The sequence below is a fragment of the Phaethon aethereus genome (assembly GCF_964289735.1).
Source record: "Phaethon aethereus genome assembly, chromosome: 15".
NCBI lineage: Eukaryota > Metazoa > Chordata > Aves > Phaethontiformes > Phaethontidae > Phaethon > Phaethon aethereus.
In genome coordinates this window covers 3,367,090-3,385,267 of record NC_138591.1, presented here as the reverse complement: position 1 = coordinate 3,385,267, position 18,178 = coordinate 3,367,090, and the positions used below count along the sequence as shown (strand labels likewise).

At 41.8% G+C, this 18,178-nt stretch overlaps 1 protein-coding gene across 9 annotated transcripts in view; it reads right to left on the bottom strand.

Moving 5' to 3' along the window:
* The window catches only part of TOM1L2 (target of myb1 like 2 membrane trafficking protein), a gene marked incomplete at its 5' end in the record, with an annotated part of 52,790 nt that overhangs the window by 14,444 nt on the left and 20,168 nt on the right, over positions 1 to 18,178 (bottom strand). For 3 of the 9 annotated variants that reach the window (XM_082006571.1, XM_082006572.1, XM_082006573.1), the window contains 10 exons: positions 1,513 to 1,630; positions 2,717 to 2,840; positions 3,631 to 3,679; positions 6,177 to 6,310; positions 8,923 to 9,039; positions 9,805 to 9,963; positions 10,948 to 11,082; positions 15,450 to 15,599; positions 17,272 to 17,350; positions 18,039 to 18,123. In XM_082006571.1, the coding sequence (XP_081862697.1) occupies positions 1,513 to 1,630; positions 2,717 to 2,840; positions 3,631 to 3,679; positions 6,177 to 6,310; positions 8,923 to 9,039; positions 9,805 to 9,963; positions 10,948 to 11,082; positions 15,450 to 15,599; positions 17,272 to 17,350; positions 18,039 to 18,123 (1,150 nt within the window). The remainder of the gene's footprint in view (positions 1 to 1,512; positions 1,631 to 2,716; positions 2,841 to 3,630; positions 3,680 to 6,176; positions 6,311 to 8,922; positions 9,040 to 9,804; positions 9,964 to 10,947; positions 11,083 to 15,449; positions 15,600 to 17,271; positions 17,351 to 18,038; positions 18,124 to 18,178) is intronic. The other 6 variants (XM_082006575.1, XM_082006577.1, XM_082006574.1 and 3 more) reach the window with 5 other exon arrangements.

Below are 18,178 nucleotides of genomic sequence, written 5' to 3'. Positions count from 1 at the left end.
ACTAAGCAACTACAGCAAAGCATACAAAGAAATGCACCATTTACAGGGGTTGGATGTGTAAAAAAACTTCTTAAATTGCAAAAGGGGCATGCAGCAGTCAGGTGACAGAGGCAATAGCATCATTTCTCAGAGCACAATGGTGAACCATGAGCTGAAGCAGATGCTAACAGCTGCCCATAAATTCAGCTGCATGTCTGAGTGGGAGGAGCGCATTCCCCTCCAGCGTGCTGGTTTCTCCCAAGCTCTGAGCACAGCACCCAGAGGCTCTCACCTACATACTGCGCGAAGTCACACTTGCATCTTTACTGATGCTCCATTTATACAGCGTACAATCCAAGTAAGATACAGCAAGCCTCCCTCGTGAAATCATGGACTGATGTGTGCTACTTGTTCCATTAGCTCACAGAAGGAGATAGAGGTGCAGTGTGGGAAGACAAGTTTTGTGCTTCATTTAGCACAACAGACAGAGGGACCTCCATTAGATCTCTCTGCAATGCATCTCCTTTCTGACTATACATTAGGGTGCTCAGCCTGAAATCTCCAGTGGTAATGTACGCCTCTACAGCAGAGCATGTCTTCTCAACACTGATACTACACTTGAGGCAGTACCAATAGCTATATTGATAACTGCAAATAAAAGATCCTAATAAATTTGCTGGCTCAAGTTTTACAGAGCTGGTGAGTTTTTGATAATCTGCTAAGGTTCGAGCTAAAATATTTAACAACACTTCTTAGTTTGAGGCAAGATATTGATGATGTTCTGACTGTTGGTAGCCACTACCTCCTCTAGAATCTGAAACCAGAAGGAGGCAAGAAATAATATATGAAAGAAATATACCTGAGTGTGTCTTTTACTGAGTATCACTTGACAGGGATCAAAGGATTTTTAAATAAGTGAATAGGCTTATTTTACATTAAAATAATTTGATCTGTTAAATGCCCCTGAAAGTGCCAGATTTGCAGCTCTAGAGATGCAAGCCCTATGCATATAAACAAATTAGGGATAGTATGGCAGCCGGGCAATCTACGCTGCCTTGACAGCCTGCGAGAGTCTGACTGCTGGGCCAAAGGGAAAGTTTAACTGGATGGTAATTCTGTTTCCAAGCCCTTGATGACAGTAATTCAGTCACCAAAGTATATCCATGACCTTCAGGTGAAGGACACTTATGCTCCTATATCTCAAGCACCAGTCGGGTGGATGGGATGTCAAGCCTTTCTGAGAGGAAGCATCTGTGGAAGTAAAAGCAAGTTCATTTCCAAGTTTCCAGTGAGCTCATTAACTAAGACAGTGAAATAACATAACTCAGACAGTCTGCTCTGCCCAGCAGCAGGAACTTCTTCACTTGCTCATACTAATAATGACCAACAGGATAAGGACTGGATTAAAAGCAGAAAAACATACACCAAAACTACTTTTTTAATCTGGAATGAAGTCAAGAAGTTTCAGATTTATGCCCCTAGAAAAAAGCAATGCTGTGAGTCAAACAGCACTAAAGACAAACTCCAACATACTTCTTTCGCTGCTCAGCCAAGGAACTGCCTCTTGTCTGTGCAAACATGTCGAAGTCATCACGAGGATTACAGTGCTGTAGAGAGCTGAGTGTGCCACTGACGCTGTTTGTACCCAAGTCTGCAACCAGAGGCAAAAAAAGCGAACCAATGAAATAGCAAACCATATGCAGGCACCACCATACGTTCGTTACAGAGGAAGTCATTAACAATACAGGACAGCTACAGATATCATCTAGTTAATAGCTGCAGCACTGAGCACAGCTCTGTTCAGAAGAGGCTGGAGGCTGCTAAGCATGCATTTCTTAAAAGAAAAATGTAGAGATTGTCTTATTCCTCCTGGAAGCACCACACCGTGAGTACTCCTCATCAAGAAGCCAGCATTTCGGAATTGGTGTGCACCTGCTGCCTATCTCATCCCGAGATATTTACTATTCACTAATATGGTCCAAAATTTTGGGCATGGATACTAGTCTTCTCCACAATGTTGTCTCTCAGCTATTGACTGAGAAACCAACAGTTTCAAATCAAGTGATATGATACGGGCACAGTGCTGGAGGAGGTGGAGAACCTTCAGTCAAATCAAGTGATCTATCAAGCAGTCTTTGGTTTGCTTTAATGTAAAACACCTAACAGTTTCATACAGCCTTTCATCCAAAGATTTCCAGTATTATTTGTAGAAGGGGAATCAAGAACATTTACCAAATTGATTTCATGGAGAGCTGTATCTAAGCAGAAAGAAAAGTAGTAGCACAAGGTTTACCATGAACAAGAACCTGCACCCTTTCCTTCAGTCTCCCCTTCGGTTAATAAATCCCTGCCTGTGTCCCAGGCTGGTTCCCAATTACAGATTGCTACAGTGCCAGGGGGTGGGAAGGTCCTCCTAATCCTGTAAGCCGTGTACCCAAACCTTCAGAAGGCTACATGGCAACATTAATCATGTAGTAGAGAGCCAAAGCAAGCAGAAAATTCCTGACCCACAAGTGAAAAATGGCTCCTCATAAATCCCAACAGTCCACTGTGATAAGAGCTTGCACTTGGTGTTCAGGCTGGTCACAGCAACCACTCAGACTTGCTCCCACAATCACACACCTGGATTATCTAGCAGCCCCTGCACACTGTCCAAGGCCCACAGACTGGTCAGGCTTGAAAAGGTCCATGCCTTGCAGCCTCCTGTTCATCAGCACTGTTTAGATCAGGTACTCACCAAGCCCTGCAAGCTGTGAAGAAAGTGAAGACGGTGGTGCTGAGTTTCCGACCATTGGGCTCACTACAGCTGGAGAGCCAGGACCCAAATCTATTAAGTTATCTTCTGTCACCTCATTCAGTACCTGTTGGGACACAAAAAACACAGCAAGTTCACACATGCCAGAGATTTCTTCTTGCAGTGCAACATTAAACACCAAAAAATAATGGGTGCTTCCTAAAAAGATCTCTCTTGCATACTGCCAAATGAACCAGTCTCTTGAATACAATGGTGAGACTGTAAAATAAAATGGGTCAGTCACCAAAAAAACTCATGAACTCAGATCTTGAATACTATAAAAGAACTATAATATAGTTTTCATTGAAAGAATAATTAGAACTGTAACTCTTCAGCTTGGAAATGGGCTGTTGAAAAAGGAGATCAGAGAGGTTCCTAAAATTATGAGTGGCATGAAGAAAATAAATCGGAACAGCGGTATGGTAAGACACAGTGAAGAAGGATTAAGTGCATCAAATAAAAATCATTAAGTGACTTGTTAAAATGTAAACAAATTATTTATTGTATATACATACTCACATAAATATGTAAAAAAGTGTAGTGAAACTGTGGAACTCACTGCTTAAGGACATTGTGAATCTCTAAAGTTTTCATGGACGCAAAAGCAATCAAAAAAGTTAACAGAGGAAAAAAATCCATCAGGGATTGTAAACACAGAGATGTTTTAGTGTAGCATCTTCCCGAGCTAGAAGTTGTCACCTGAGGTTTGTCACATTCTTATGCACTTTTCTTGGTAACCACTATTAGCCACTACAGGCAGGACATAGGGCTGGACAGATAAAAAGTCTGATACCAGTGGTATCAGTATGGCTAGTATGGTGTAGTTGCTGATATAATAAATGGAGTTAGGTACTTACTCCATTGCTGGCATTTTGTGTTGAACGTCCCGATCTGTATCGTTCAAATCTGCTTAGAAAAAAAACAACAAAAAAACCCCAACATGGACTACCAAAGCCACCAATGAACAATGAAAAACACAAGTTTATAGCAAAATCATGCTTGCCACTGAACTTAGTTTTTGTTGGTTCAAGAGGGAACCCTGAAAGCTTTAACTCCAAGCTAGTACAAAGGGAGGATAGTTGCAGAAATTGCATTCTTAGCAAATGTGGATATTAAGTTGACTAATCTGATCTTGCAGCACACACGTGCCTGAAAAATAGGATTTGTCTTTGCCTTTTTTTTTTTCATTAAGTGCTTCGTGATAGCCTATTCTGTTAGCCAAGGGACAGGAGGAACTGCAGCAAGATTGATGCTCCCAGATAAATAAACTGAGCACCGCAGCAAGTCTTACTCCCACTTAACAGCTCCCTCTTGCTGCAATACATGTAAATTAGAAGCCATATGCATGCTAGCAGAGCCTTACCCAGGCAGTAAGAGAAACAATGCTTAGCAGATTCATTTCTTAAAACATTCTGGGTCAGCTCAAAGATTGTCAGAGCCTATGTTCAAATAGCTTGGTACTTTTGAAGAACGAAAAGTTACAATGTTGGATAAAAATCCTCATACTTTTTAGGGGACGAAATCTGGCTAGTCAAGATCTGGTCTCTTCTCTACTCCTTCCCCAACCAGCTGTGCATCTGGGGCCGCAAACCTAAGCCCAACTTTCATAAACTCAAAAGAGCAGGGGGAACTACCTCCTCCCAAGGCCTGTCTGAGGCCAGTCCAATCTCCTTCCTTACCAGGAAAAACACCGTGATTTCTCTGAGGCTAGAGTTTTTCCTCATTAAAAGTAGTTTCACATGTAGCCTCTCTTTTCAGTAAAAAGCCCATAACATTCGTATAATCCTGTGGGTTTTCTCCCAGATAGACAAAATACAACAGGGAATCTCAAGTAAACTAAAATGTTTTCTTAATGTAACAGAGGAAAATGCAGACTTAAAAGGCAGCAAAAACAAATTCAGGCCCAAATTTCAATTTTAGGAACCTGTGGGTGTCTACTATTACTGGAAATCCAGCTCCCTTAGCTGGAAACCTAAGACACCTCCCACCTCATATTTCTCACCCAAAGGCTACAAAATTCTCACCACACATTCGTTTACATCCAAGGCTTCACAGTGAAGGCCAGAGCTCCTGCTTGAGTGACTGACAGAGCTCTGTACCCATACTAGAAATCAGCGTGATGAATGTGGGTCTTTTGGAATAGCAGAGGAGGAACTGGAATTTATTGAAACGCTCAGACCAGTGCAGCTATTCTGCCACAAATAGCTCGCTAACGTCACTCAGTTCACCTTTCAGTGTATAATGACTACAAATACATTAGCCCCAGTCAGCAAAGTCACAGATGGGGAAAATAGAAAAAATATTAAGGGTTACCAGACTAAGCCTTAGTGACAGTTACACTCTGCCACCTGCAGAATCATGCTCGTGCATGAAACACATACCATTTCACATAAAAAGCCAGCATTTGTTTCAAAGTTTGCCCTGATCTCCTCTGAACGACTAAATCAAAGGCAAAATCGAGGCCACTGAGTCTTCTTTCCAGCCTTTGCTGTGACAGCACAGATTCACAGATCTAGAGTCTAATTTATTTTTAAAGGCTTGAGAAACAAAGCCCTGCGCTAAGAGCAAGGAACAAAGGGTACTCTTTAGTGCCTCACTCCCCAGGCCTGTCATTAAGGGGAAGATTAAACTTTCCCAAGACTGCTGTATCACGTGTCACCTATGGCAGCAGATGTGGCTGACAGCGCCTTTGTCTAACATGTCGGAAGTCCTATGACCCACGTCCCACCCCTGGGGATGATTCCCGCCAACTCTTCAAAACCTCAGGTCTGTGCAAGACAAGCTTTTTTCAAGATTTAAAGTGTTACTTAAAAACAAAACCCTTTACAGGAATGAAGGTCACACCCACCTCAGACAGCTCCCCTTGCACCAGTACTAGAACTAGAAAGCTCAGAGATCAGAAGACAGAGAGAGCTCATGGGAGCCTCCCTAAGCCAGGAAGCAGCACAAGGATCTCTGCAGAGCTCAAGCTAGCAAGTAGAACTAGCAACTGTGGCTGTGCTATTTTCGGTCCCAAGTCCCTACATCTGTACAGCACCACACAACAGGGACTTCCAGACTCAAGTCTCTGCTAGTTCACAGCATTTTACACAAGGTTGCCCTGCGTTTTATGGATATGCTCCACAAAAACACAGTGGCTAGGACCAAAAAAAAAAAAAAAAAAAAAAAAAAAAAAAAAAAAAAAAAATCATAGTACCAAAGGAAACAACTGAGACAGGAATGTTGCCATAGAAGACCATAAAAAGACTTTGCAACTGCTTTCTGTGGTTTGGTTCTCTGCATTTTGTTACGTTGGACCATTGGCCCAGATGGCCAACTCTTGTCAGCTGACCTATTTGACACTTTTTCACTTTGGGTGAAAACCCAGAACGAATGTAAATAGTTGACGGAAAAGGTGCCCTACCTTTCATATCGGAGGAAAACATTATTTAAATCATCATTCACATGCAGAAGTTCCTCTGTGACTTCTTCATTGGACACTCGTGAGATAAGCTCCACAATTCTCTGCTGCATAGCTCTACAGGTTCGGTTCAGTTCCTAGGAGGAATGCATTGTGCACACACATTCTGATAAGCAGTTAGCAATAAGTAGATTTAGTTGAGCTCTGTTCACAGCCAAACATATCCCCCAGCTGAGAAACACTAAGACAAGTCTATCTTTGCATGATTAAATGTCACCCAAAAGCACATCTAATCAAACATGCCCTTCAAGAGATGATGGCATAAAACCTTGAGAGCCTATTTACAATTCAACATCCTGATTCTTTAACTCTGAGCACTTCAGAAAATAAATATCTATGTTTTAGTGATCTGTTTTAAGAATAAAACATATTAATACAACAGCTTTCTAGAAGATAGCTTTCAAGGAAAACTCAATCTGCTCTTTTTGGCAATATCATCCTTAAAAACTAAAAGATGCACATGGTGGAACAAGTGGGGGAAAAAAAAGTTCATCAAAAAGTGTTGGGGACACAGAACTTACCAACTACCAAGAACATGAGGGTGAACACAAAACAAGGAGCAGGAGCATGAAAAGATGAGTACTCCACACACACTTCAGTACTGAACATTCCCTTCAACTGAGCAAGTCTACAGACAAGAGACTGCAAAAGGGCAGTGGGGAGTTTCAGAAGAAATTTAAAGAATATAGAGTAAGGGCATTTAGTGTAGAAGTCTCTCATGCCAAGAAATCTAGATTTGAGTTTGCCAAAACCAGGAATTCTCATGCTTCCAGGACATCTCTTCCATCACCAATTACTTAGCACAAGTCTTTACTCCTGAAAGGCCTCAAGACCAAAGGTCAAAACTGGTCTGTTGAGGAGGAACTACAAGAAGAAACGTGACATATGGCATGGCGCCACTGATTAGGCCCACGGTTTTACTTCAATAAGCATTGACATTTCAACTAAAGCATGTCCCTCTGTCATCTTCTACCCACCCCCCCAGCTCCACTTCACAGCAAAAATTCAGCACTAAACAAGGATGACTTGTTGGTACACAACCTTCGGGATGAAAGCAAAAATGTGTTTGTTTTCCTTCCTTGGTCTGACATCCTAAGCTCTGGATAAATTTCACCTAGTGCAATCCAGCTGCCTTAACAGCTTGAGGAATGTGTTCTCCAATGTCAGTTTTGATCCCATCACTTTAGAAGCAGATTGTGACATTTCAGAGGTTTGTTTGCTGCCTTTCTGAAAGGCCTGACAGTACCTATCTATTCTGCTCAGAGCTGGCTCTCTAGCAAGCTGTTTACATTTGATTGTTGGAGAAAATGTCAGGAATTATTTAAGGAGGAGGGCTATATAAACCTCAAAGCAAGGAGTCCTTGCATGCAGCACCCAGCTCAACGGCTTTCAAAAGACTAACCATCCTTTGTGATCAAAAATGGGTTCTCCCCAGCTCTGTGATTCAGATTCTGGATGCATCAGTCAAAGAAGGGAACCAGCTGGAAGAAAGAATCATTGCTGTCAGTCCACTTTATGATCAAGTTCTTTCACCTTAAAGCTACACTGTGAGGTTACGCTGTCAAGATGTTAGTAGTTGTTTCTGAATGTAAGCAAACTGTTCGACACTGTTTTGGTCTGTCATGGTTTCCTGGAAGCTTCTTTTGTTTTGAGCAGTCCGACCCAAATGGGCAGTAACTGAAAAGCTCTTGCAATGCCTCTCATCAGCTGCCACGATGGCTCTGAGACAAACACACAATACCGCTGCATGGGAGAGACCAGTTTTTGGATGGATTTCAAACAGAGAGCAATTCCCTGCCTTCCTCCAAATATGCTGCTGTAGGAGTCCATCCTCTCTGCTGGAGGGTCAAAACAGAAGCCTATTTCTGAAGCTACGGAAAAGCAAATACCACGTTAAGGGTAGCAGCTGGAATGCTAGATCACAGTATTCCTCATCGGTGTTGCATGTGGTACTGTATTACTTTCCTCAGCCAAAAGGCCACCCTGCTACCACCGGTGTAGGGAAACAGGTATGAAGCCTAAGACATGAGCTCAACTTATACCATTTGCCCTCTTGAGATAATAAATGCTGCAGTGGATTGAGACTTTCCAGCAAAGAAATCCCTTCTGATTACCCAGTCCAACCCTCCGGACAGCATGAAGCTTCGCCTGGGCGCCTGCCTTAAGACACTACCTTCAGGAGAAGCAACAGCACATCTTCTGGAAAGACAGTTAGCTCGTATGTAAGATTCTAAGTGGCAAAGAATCCCCAGAACCTTGGAAATACTTCATCCAGCTAGAAACATGGAGTGCTTTTTTCCTGCACAATGACTGGGAATGTTTTGACGCTGTATGAGTGATGGTGGAGGCTGTAAAAGAAGCAGAAATGCTCAGAGCTTACAGAGCCTATAGCAATTCTAAGCTGCTCTGTGGTAAAGGAGACCTTACATTCAACATTGGGAAAATTCTCTAGCTGCACGGAGAAGGCAGCACGGGAACAAGTTTCAAGGGAAGTTAGGAAATCCTTGTCACTGGAAGCTTTAACAAATGAAGAACATCAAGTGATGAGACTAACCAGGGTCAAGCATAGCCCACATTCATTATGTAAACAAAGCAAGCCAAGGCAGTGAAGTAAACTACAAAAACCACACCCCACAGATAAACTCAAGCACAGAAAGGATGAGAATCATATTTGCTAGGAAACTGTCACCTGGAGTAACTCGAGGTCTGAGGAATCCTCTTGCCCAGGTACCATTTCTGTCAGCATTTCAGACATCACTTTTGTATTCCCACGAACAATATCCAGTTCACTGCGCAGCCGGGCAATCTAGATTTGCGTAAAAAGACAGCAAAATACTGTATAATCTTTTGGTCTAAGCAGATCATTTTCAAGAACTGACTTTGTGATATGTCTGGTTCTGTTTGACTGGATATCTGAGGCTCTGGACATTCTAGCAGGGAAAAAAAATCTAAAGGTAAAAGGTTACCCAGCAGAGAATTTTAGAAAAGGAACAGAAAAAGAAAAGAACTTTATAGAACCACTATCACAAAAAACCCAGACGTGCTATGCTTGTATGGAAGGGAAGCAATTGAAAATGGCAGCTAAAAACAGACTTCAGTTGCAGTACACCTTGCACACCTCACTCAAGCGTGGGGAAAGATGTACAAATTTTCAGCAGGACCTTTGGCTCTGAAATTATTACTTTTGCAGAGAGAAAAGAAGATCCTCTATTAGGGCATTTGCAAGGGTCTTATGGATGCAGACTTAACTCCCTGTTAGACTTCCTGCATCTGCAAGACATTCTGTACCTTTAAAGGAGGGGGTATAATGAGAATAACTGCTAACTCACTGCACAACCACAGAGTGGACTGGTATATCAGATTGTGAGGTTTTTAACTGCTGCCATTAGGAGGCCATACATACAAATCGAAAGCCTAGATTTTACAGTATAACAGGAGGAGGAAAGATTACTAAGTAGAACCAGACCTAGGAGGCAAAGTCAAAATAGTTAAGATGAAAGTTCCTCTACAAATTGGTTTCTAGTTTGATCTGCTAAAAGAGCCTCACTCAAAAGAATCATCATCCCAATACCTGTTCAGAATTAGCAGTGATGGGACCAGTGACATTCAGAGCTGGGGCCTGAGGAGCAGAATACGCCGTTGGAGAAGATGAAGAATAGGAACTGGTGCTCATCCTTTGCTGAGACTGTGAATTGTGCATATTTGCTGCAGGATCAACTTCAGGAACACTCTGCCACATCAGAAAGACAGGAGTTCAAAAGCTGAATTGTGACAGCACTTGCTTTGTCAGCAACCTCAGGCCAAATATGCTCAAATACAGAACATAATTGCACCTTGTAGAAAAGGTCAGTGTAGTTACGAGAACAGAGGGGCAGGCCAGCCCATAAACAGACAGCTGCAACAAAAATGCACGCCCATATCTCTTGATCTAACCCACATGCATTTAAGTCAATTTACCTTTACAAAAAAAGTGAGAAGCAAATAAAAACAAGAGCCAAAGACAAATAATTATAAATTATTTTAGACTAGGAATTAAGTTGCAGGCTTACAAAAGATGATGTGATACATAGATACTGAATTTAATTAATCTTGACACAAGAACTGTAATCTTTCAGTCCTTGAACACTTGCATTTACCACTTCAAAGATTCATTGACTTCAGTTTTCAGAGTGAATAATGAGAACACCTGTGATCATTAAGTTACTTCCTACCAGCAGTTCTGTCAACTTTCCAGACCTAAGTTTTCAGAGGTGTGAAGATCTCACATTACTGTGGGATCAATGAGAGATTCAGACTCTGTACACCTTTGAAAGACAGGCAAGACTTGGTTCAGTGTTGTCACCAACAGAAACAACCACACTTTTGAGCAAAAGAAGTAAATCTCAATCATATATCCTGCTGGAGTCTCTCTGAACAAATTAGTTGCATTTGTCTGGTGGTTCTGTGGTACAAGACAAGTGTACAAACCTCCTCCAAACTCTCTTCTCTTCTCAGATTCATGTTTGACTCCAGGGAGGAGATACCATTAGCTTATCAGCCTGTCAAATCCAGCTGTATTATGCTTCTCCTACATGCCCTTTCACTATTAAAAAAGTCCTTCCAAGAATGAGAAAATGAGACAAATTCAGAGCAACAGAATGGGAAAGAACAGTAGTTATCCAACTATTTAGACATCTTGGGAGAATAACCGTGGAATTGCAACACTGCAGCTTACCCTCTGTGGTGTGTGTATTGGAGACAGAGCATCAAGATCTGCCATCGGAAACTCTACGCCTTTCCTTTTCAGTTCTTCATAAATATGCACTACTCCAGTTAAATCAGGGCTACTTCGAAAGGCATCAGCCCAAGCCTGGAAAACATGAGGGATTATCCATAAAGGTTCCAAACGAAGTTCCAGCTCCACCCTGACCTCAGATACTGACTACAAAAGCTTTCATGTATTTCAGCTTGAAAGGCAAGCTGTAATCATTAGACCTGGTCTAAAAGATCCTGCAAGTACTAATTAGTAAGACAGTCACATACACATTTTATTCAAATATAAAAGAGACAGGAACCCAGTGCACAGTAGCTATGTCTAGCCCTTGACATCATCAAAATCTGTAAATGTAAATGAAAGCCTCTTCCAATCTCTTCTACTTAGCACTGACTGCACGCTGATCTTTTCTTGCATATTCTATGGCCAACAACCCACCAAAAACCTGTATAAAAGATTATGAATTTTGCTTAGATCAATTTAAAGTCCTACAATAATCTTAGGTAATCTCAATTTACTTTGTGAAACACCCTTATTTGTTGCCAATGAAAAAACACAGCTGTCAAGTTTTCTTCAGTGTTTTATGTGGACCAAACTTAAATAAAAAAGGCAGTTTCTGAGGCTCTTATATTGTGAAACATGTAGTCCCATGAGCAGCAGAACTAATGAAGCCTGGGTTCTTAAGGAGCATATCCAACACTTAGACATCCCGGTGTGTCAGAAAGAACAAGTTTAAAGGGAGAATTTCCCACAGCCAGAACACTCATAGTATCTCTCCCGCATGAATTTTCTGGTGTCTAAAAAGACTTCAGTTCACATTTGAGCTTTTCCTTCAGAGAGAGTACTATATGTTTCTCTTCGCTAGCCAGCCTCCTGTACTCATGAAGCTGCTAGGAGTGTAATATCTTGAAAGCCTCTACCTCCTTTCACTTTTGCTGGAAATTAGCCAAGTATTAAAAATTTAGGGGAAGGAAAAATTATTATGACTCAATTAATAATGAAGCATTCCCCAAGCCCCCACATATGTGAGGGAGAGTATCAGTGTGCTGGATCCAGAACTACTGTGAGACGTGTGTGTGGGCTCTGAACTTAATTCATTTAGTCTTCACTTTTACACTAGTTCTTTGACTATTTTTACTTTAAAAGCTGTTTTTAACCACTTTTTATATTTGAGAGGAGAGAAATAAAAGATAGCAAAACAAGATAAAAAATAAGATTAATATTTTACTTACATTCCTATTCTGTTCAATTCTAAGAAAGGGCATTTCCCACCCTACGTGCCCAGGAGACAATCCATTATCAGCTGCAAGCTAACAATACTGAGTTTGCTTCTCAGCTTTGTTAAAGAGTAAATTAACTGCATCAACTGTTCTGATGCAGTGCAAGTCCAAACAGCCCTGTGTGAGCCAGAGAAAATAGCCCCCACTGCAAAGAGCCATTCTGTTTCCCTGGAACTGACCTTCTAAAACCATCCCTAATTCTGATGGAGATATTGACTGTACAAGTAACTCTACCCTTGCACCTTCTCTGCATTTTTGATTTACAGAAGAAGTCATCTGAATGATGCTTCTACATAGTGTGTTCCCCACTTCAACTCTATCTGCAAGTAAGAGTGAAAAATGTTAAGCAAGGGATGGTCTATTTAATAATGTCTCAAAAGAAACTTAACAGGCAAAAGTATGCTGTATTGCTGCCCCCAACTTTTAACGAGGCTTGTTTGCCCAGGAGGATGTACTAATGCATCACCTCTTTCACTGGCTTCCTATAGATTTTGTCATAGTGAACTCACTTCATTTGCATTTTACCTTTTTAATATACTCTCTCTTCTGCAACTTTCTTCCCTGGAGAAAGGAGACACTTTCATTTGCATTATTCTTCACCTGAGCTGGGAGCATTATCTATATTAGCATGTCTCTCAGAGGTCACAACCAGGACCAGGCACTATTGTCTTAAGTGCTGTCTATACACATTGTAAGACAATCCCTGTCCTAGACAGCTTACAATTCGACTAGACAACAGTAATATTAGCTCTACTTTACGGATAAGGAGCTACACACAGAGCTCAGGAGACTTGCCCACTTGCCCATTGTCCAAACAAGAATATGACAGAGGTGAGATTGAATTTGGATCTTCTAAGACTTTGGGACAGACTATCAAAGGCAGATAATTAAGGATGCTGCTGTATAAATCCCACTTGGAACGTCAGTGTGCCCAAACAGGTTAATTACATACCATCGCAAATCTGCCCCCTAAATCAGTGACCATCCTAAGACAATTTTTCCAGTGTCAGACACGTTTTAACACAGGTACCCTCAGAAGAATTTGCCATGCCCCTAAAAGTTTCCCCATCTTTCATCTTTGATGACAGTGCTCAGCTACTGGGCAGCAAGGCAGTATGAACTCCGAGGTGATATGCAAGCTCTCACCAGAGGCACAGCGATAAGGAATATTTCAAGGCCTTTTCGCAAGGCGAAGGAAGGATAAGCAATATGTAATAAACGCTAATTCATGTACGCTGGGAAAGAGGTTGAGAAAGTGAGACTCAGGATGCCCAAAGTCTCAAAACAGTCCAGTCTCTAGGTAAGAAATTGGATGGCAGCTTCATCTACTCTTGCTATGTAAAGGCCCAGGAGTACAAGAGCAGTATGGTTGAAGACATACGCTGTTTGTACAGCTTTTTTCCATACTTCCAAGTGCTATTAATCCTCTCATTTCTGTTCTTATTAATTCCCTGATATCAAATTGTAAAAAGTCTACAGAAGGGGATAAATGTAATGTCAGTGGAGCAGAGCTGAGAAGAGATCAGTCCCCTGGAATGGAGTTAACTCTAACTACAGGGAGCTCTAAAGAGGAAAGTCTAAGCTGAGCAAAGTGGCCATGACGTACGGGATATTTTGGGTGTGCGTGTCCATAGGGCAGCTGAGTTGAGTGACTGCAATCACTTTCTCAAACTTGTCAGGCAATCTGGAAAACAAAGTCCGCTACCACCTCCAGCTAAAGCGACACTAACAGAACCCACCCACAGGCAACTTTCATAATTCTTAGGCTTTTTATACCAAAAGGCATTTAGTACCCAGAGTGAGGCTTTTAGTATTACTGCACTAAGTCTACTGAGATAAAGCTCTGTTTAATACACTCAGGCAATGACTGCAGCTTTTTGGTTATGCTACAAACACTTCCATTTTACTTGCACTTAAATCCAGGACCCCACATAACCAACATCCTCTAAAACGCTGTAGCAGAGCAAACAGTATGGAAACATGCGCAGTTTCTCTTTATAGGACAGTATGTAACCTCATCTCCTGGTGACCATATGCATCAGCTCTCCCACCAAAGCAGGCAGACACACCTGAGGGCTCAGTCAGATGCACAAGAATTGCTTTAATAGTTTAATTATTTTTGTGCTTTTTTTTAAAAAAGCCTTGAGATCAGAGACCAGAAGTAAAGAGACTCCACAGACCCCAGTGCAATTCCCACCTGATTTCCCCACCCAGCCCATTTCTGGTTTGGCAATAACTTATTTACATTTTCATGCTGTAACAATGTCCTATCCGTGTACCCAAATAACAAATAAACCAGCAGAAATTCAACTGCATGCTTTGCCACAAAAATCAGAAGTATTTCTGGAAAACTATGCTGCGCATTTGTAAATACTTTCCCACAAGAAACACTGCAGCAGGTTTATATCATTTTAAATACACAGTGTCTTTTCGTCTCTGGTGTATGCAACAGCCTGTAGGAGCTTAGTGATAAAGCTTCCTATAATTGTCAGATTTCCTGCAGGCAGGCACCAATGTTTCCTCATGTGTTGCTAATGGTTTGTGGAGTTAACATGGCTGTTTATTGTTATGCTGCACAGAAGAAGAAGTGGCAGACAGGCCTATGTCTGAACTTCCCCACTGCAGGCAAGGATGTGACAGCGCACTTTTACTGCACAATAACCAGAGAAAAGACACCAAAACCATTTTAACTCCTATATGGTCATTTACTTTTCTATAATCATCTTTAAAAAGAATTCAGAATGCTTTCTAATGGAGGGAAACAGCTTCATTTTATGGTCAGGGAAACAGATACAGAAAGGTAAGTGTTCTGCAACTGACAGTGAAAGCGCAATCCTCTAAAATTTCCTGGTCTCAGATGACAAGCCCATCACAGAAGTAGGTCTCCAGCTTCTAGATGTGACTGTTAAATTGCAAAGTCATCCATTTATCATTTATTAAGTCCTCTTGTTTTAGAGTAGAGCGGTACTTCTCTAACAAGAATCCAGACATTTCTACCTGGATAAAATATCTATGTGTGTGCATGTCTGCTCTTCCCTGCCAATCTGGATATATTGTTTGTTTTTACATATAAAAAACTTGCCACATTTTTAATGATGACAGCATGTTTAGCGATGCGTAGCACTGAAGCAGACAGTCCTTATTTCAGGCAGCAACATATGGAAGCAGAGACAAGCTGTGTACCTGAATCAGCGCTAGTACTTTATCCTGGACAATAGTGGGGGGATTATTCTTGGGCGAGATGATTTTCACCAGGACACCATCTATGAAGTCACGGTTTGCCACTAAGACATGAAAGCGATGGCCACAGTTCTTCACACAGGTCTCCAACACCTACACACACACAGAAATACATTCATTGTTGGAGCAAAGCTTGATCACACACACAGCACCTATGTGGTTGGTTTCCGATTGTGGGTTGTTTTTTTTTTAATTTATTTTAAAGTTTTTTATGGGAGGGAGAGAAGATAGAGGAGAAATTACACTTACACACTTAATTCTTCTTTTCTTCCCCAATTTTACCAACAAGCTTCCTCTCTACAGACACATTTAGATGTACCTCACCCACAATTAACATATTGGGCACTTTTGTGATCTACCTTTGCCTGTTTTCAAGGTAAAGAAATATAAAGTTTCTTTCTCTTCAAAGCAGAACTTTCCAACCTGCGCAGCCGAACAGCTAAGTATACAGCATCGCCTCAAAAGCAGGTAAGACAGAGGACATCCTGTCACAGTGAGATATTATCATGCTGTGGCACTCCACCATTTTCTATGTACCTGGAACACAGCTGGACCCAGTTGCTCTGAGCTACAAGCCATGTTTTAGAGTTGGGAATTCAGGTGAATGATCTTCACTCATTCAAAACACTCCCTTGTGAATGCTCTGACAGGTTATACTTTGAGACATTTTCCCCCTGCAACCTAGCTAGAGGCACCTTCCACTTGCCATTCAACTGCCATGGAAGCACAGCTGTTGATTTTTCTCTGAAGAACATGATTAGCATGGAGATAAATCCAATGCGTCACCTCTCCTTACAGCCATGCCTAATAACCACTGCGACTCTGTATCTGAGTCGTCTGTAATTACTCTCCTACTTCAGCTACTTTCATCAGCCCTGATGACACGGACTCATTCCTGATGAATTTCGCTCTTTCCTGCACAATGGATAATCTCATGGTTTGGTCTTAGGTAATCTGTCAAAATGACAATCCAGGATAGGAAATGGCAAAAAGACAGAACGTACAGTCACGCTTCATCAGGGAGATGCAACAAGAGCTCTGTGAAAGAATCATACAGATCACCTACCCATAGCTGTAGAACTCGATCTAGTTACTGCTGCTCATTGCTCAGACTGCTGTGGCGCAGAGCCTGCCCAGCACCACACCTTCAGGAGCACTGCATTACCCAGGAAACCCCTAGCTACAGTCATCAGTAAGAAAGTTCACTGTAAGAAAGATCACTGGCAAATTATCTCACACCTTAGCAGTGCTGCCTAAATGCACAGACTGTAATTTACACTTTACTGAGTGGAATTGGATCAGCATAAATGAATGTGAGTCTTCTACAGAGATCCACTCACAAGGAAAATTGTGCATCAGCTACCTAGGAAGCTGAAGGTAAGGCAAGTTCATCATCCCCACTTGTAGACATGCCCACAGCGGTTGCCTTGGAGTGGGGAAACGGTTGGACACAGGAAGATGAGAGTAGAAGGGAAAGCCCCAAAGGGTACACAGAACCATTTGGGCTACTTTAACTTTCCTCAGTCAGTACTTGGGATGAATAAGAGCCCCAAAACATGTAGAAACCAACTGAGTCAGAAAAACGCTATGCAAAGCTTCCAGCAACTCTCCCCAAGGAAGTGAGGAAGCAACTGAAGAGAAGAAAAGGGCAGAGCAGTGGCTGTTAATGCAAATACTGTGTACATTCAAGAGAGTGCCAGGAAAAGGAAAATGACAAAAGAAAAGGGCTCTGCCCTTTTGAGGCATTCCAGCTGTCCCTACTCACCGTCAGCGCCAGCATGACTTCTCTGTAATTCTTATTTCCATTCAGCCTCTTCTTCAGTGCTCGAATGGCATCCTTTGGACTGAAGGGGAAACATACCATTTTTAAAAAACAGTTCAGACATGCTTTTCACATGCCATATACTGTGGGAAAAAGAATCCTTTACAATTTTCAGCTGGACATAAGCACGTGTGTTAACTTCAGATTACTTGACTACAACCAAACTAGGGTCATGTAGAATTATATAAGGAGACAAGATATCACAGAAGTCAAGACCAGAGCAATGCCCAAGGCCTTCAAAAAGGCAGGATGTTGACCAAGCAGGAAAGACTGACAGTCATTCATAAAAAAGCCCAGGGCATAAGACCAGTGGTCAGTTCTCCTGCAAACTTCAAGCAGCACAGCTTTTCTGATGCTAAAGGAGATGTATCAGAGAAGCTCTCTGTTCAATGGCTGGAATTACATTGCAGCACTGCAAAGATATACATCTGCTGAAGACAAGAACCCCAGAAGTACAAACTCGGTACCCTCTCCAACACCACCTTTTTCATGCCAGCCCTCCCAAGCAGAGACTGACCACAGAAAGTGCTGCATCATACAGTAGTTTTCTGAAATGTCTAAGGAGCAGGAAAACTAAGCAACTCGTATACAAACTGCATTCAAACTATGAGCATCTGCTCCCAGACTCACTGCACCTCCTCACATGCTGAGTAAGACTGGATGAAGATTGTGTTCATGAACCTTTCAACATTTGCTGAAATAGCACATACCCTTCTTCTGTCTCATTGATAATGTCACAGATCTCCATGTTAAGGGTCCAGTCTTCACTCTGCAGGGAGCCATCTGTGGCCTTTTCTGTAAAGTAAAGAAAAATAAATCTTTTCAAATCTTCTTGATTAGGTACTATAGT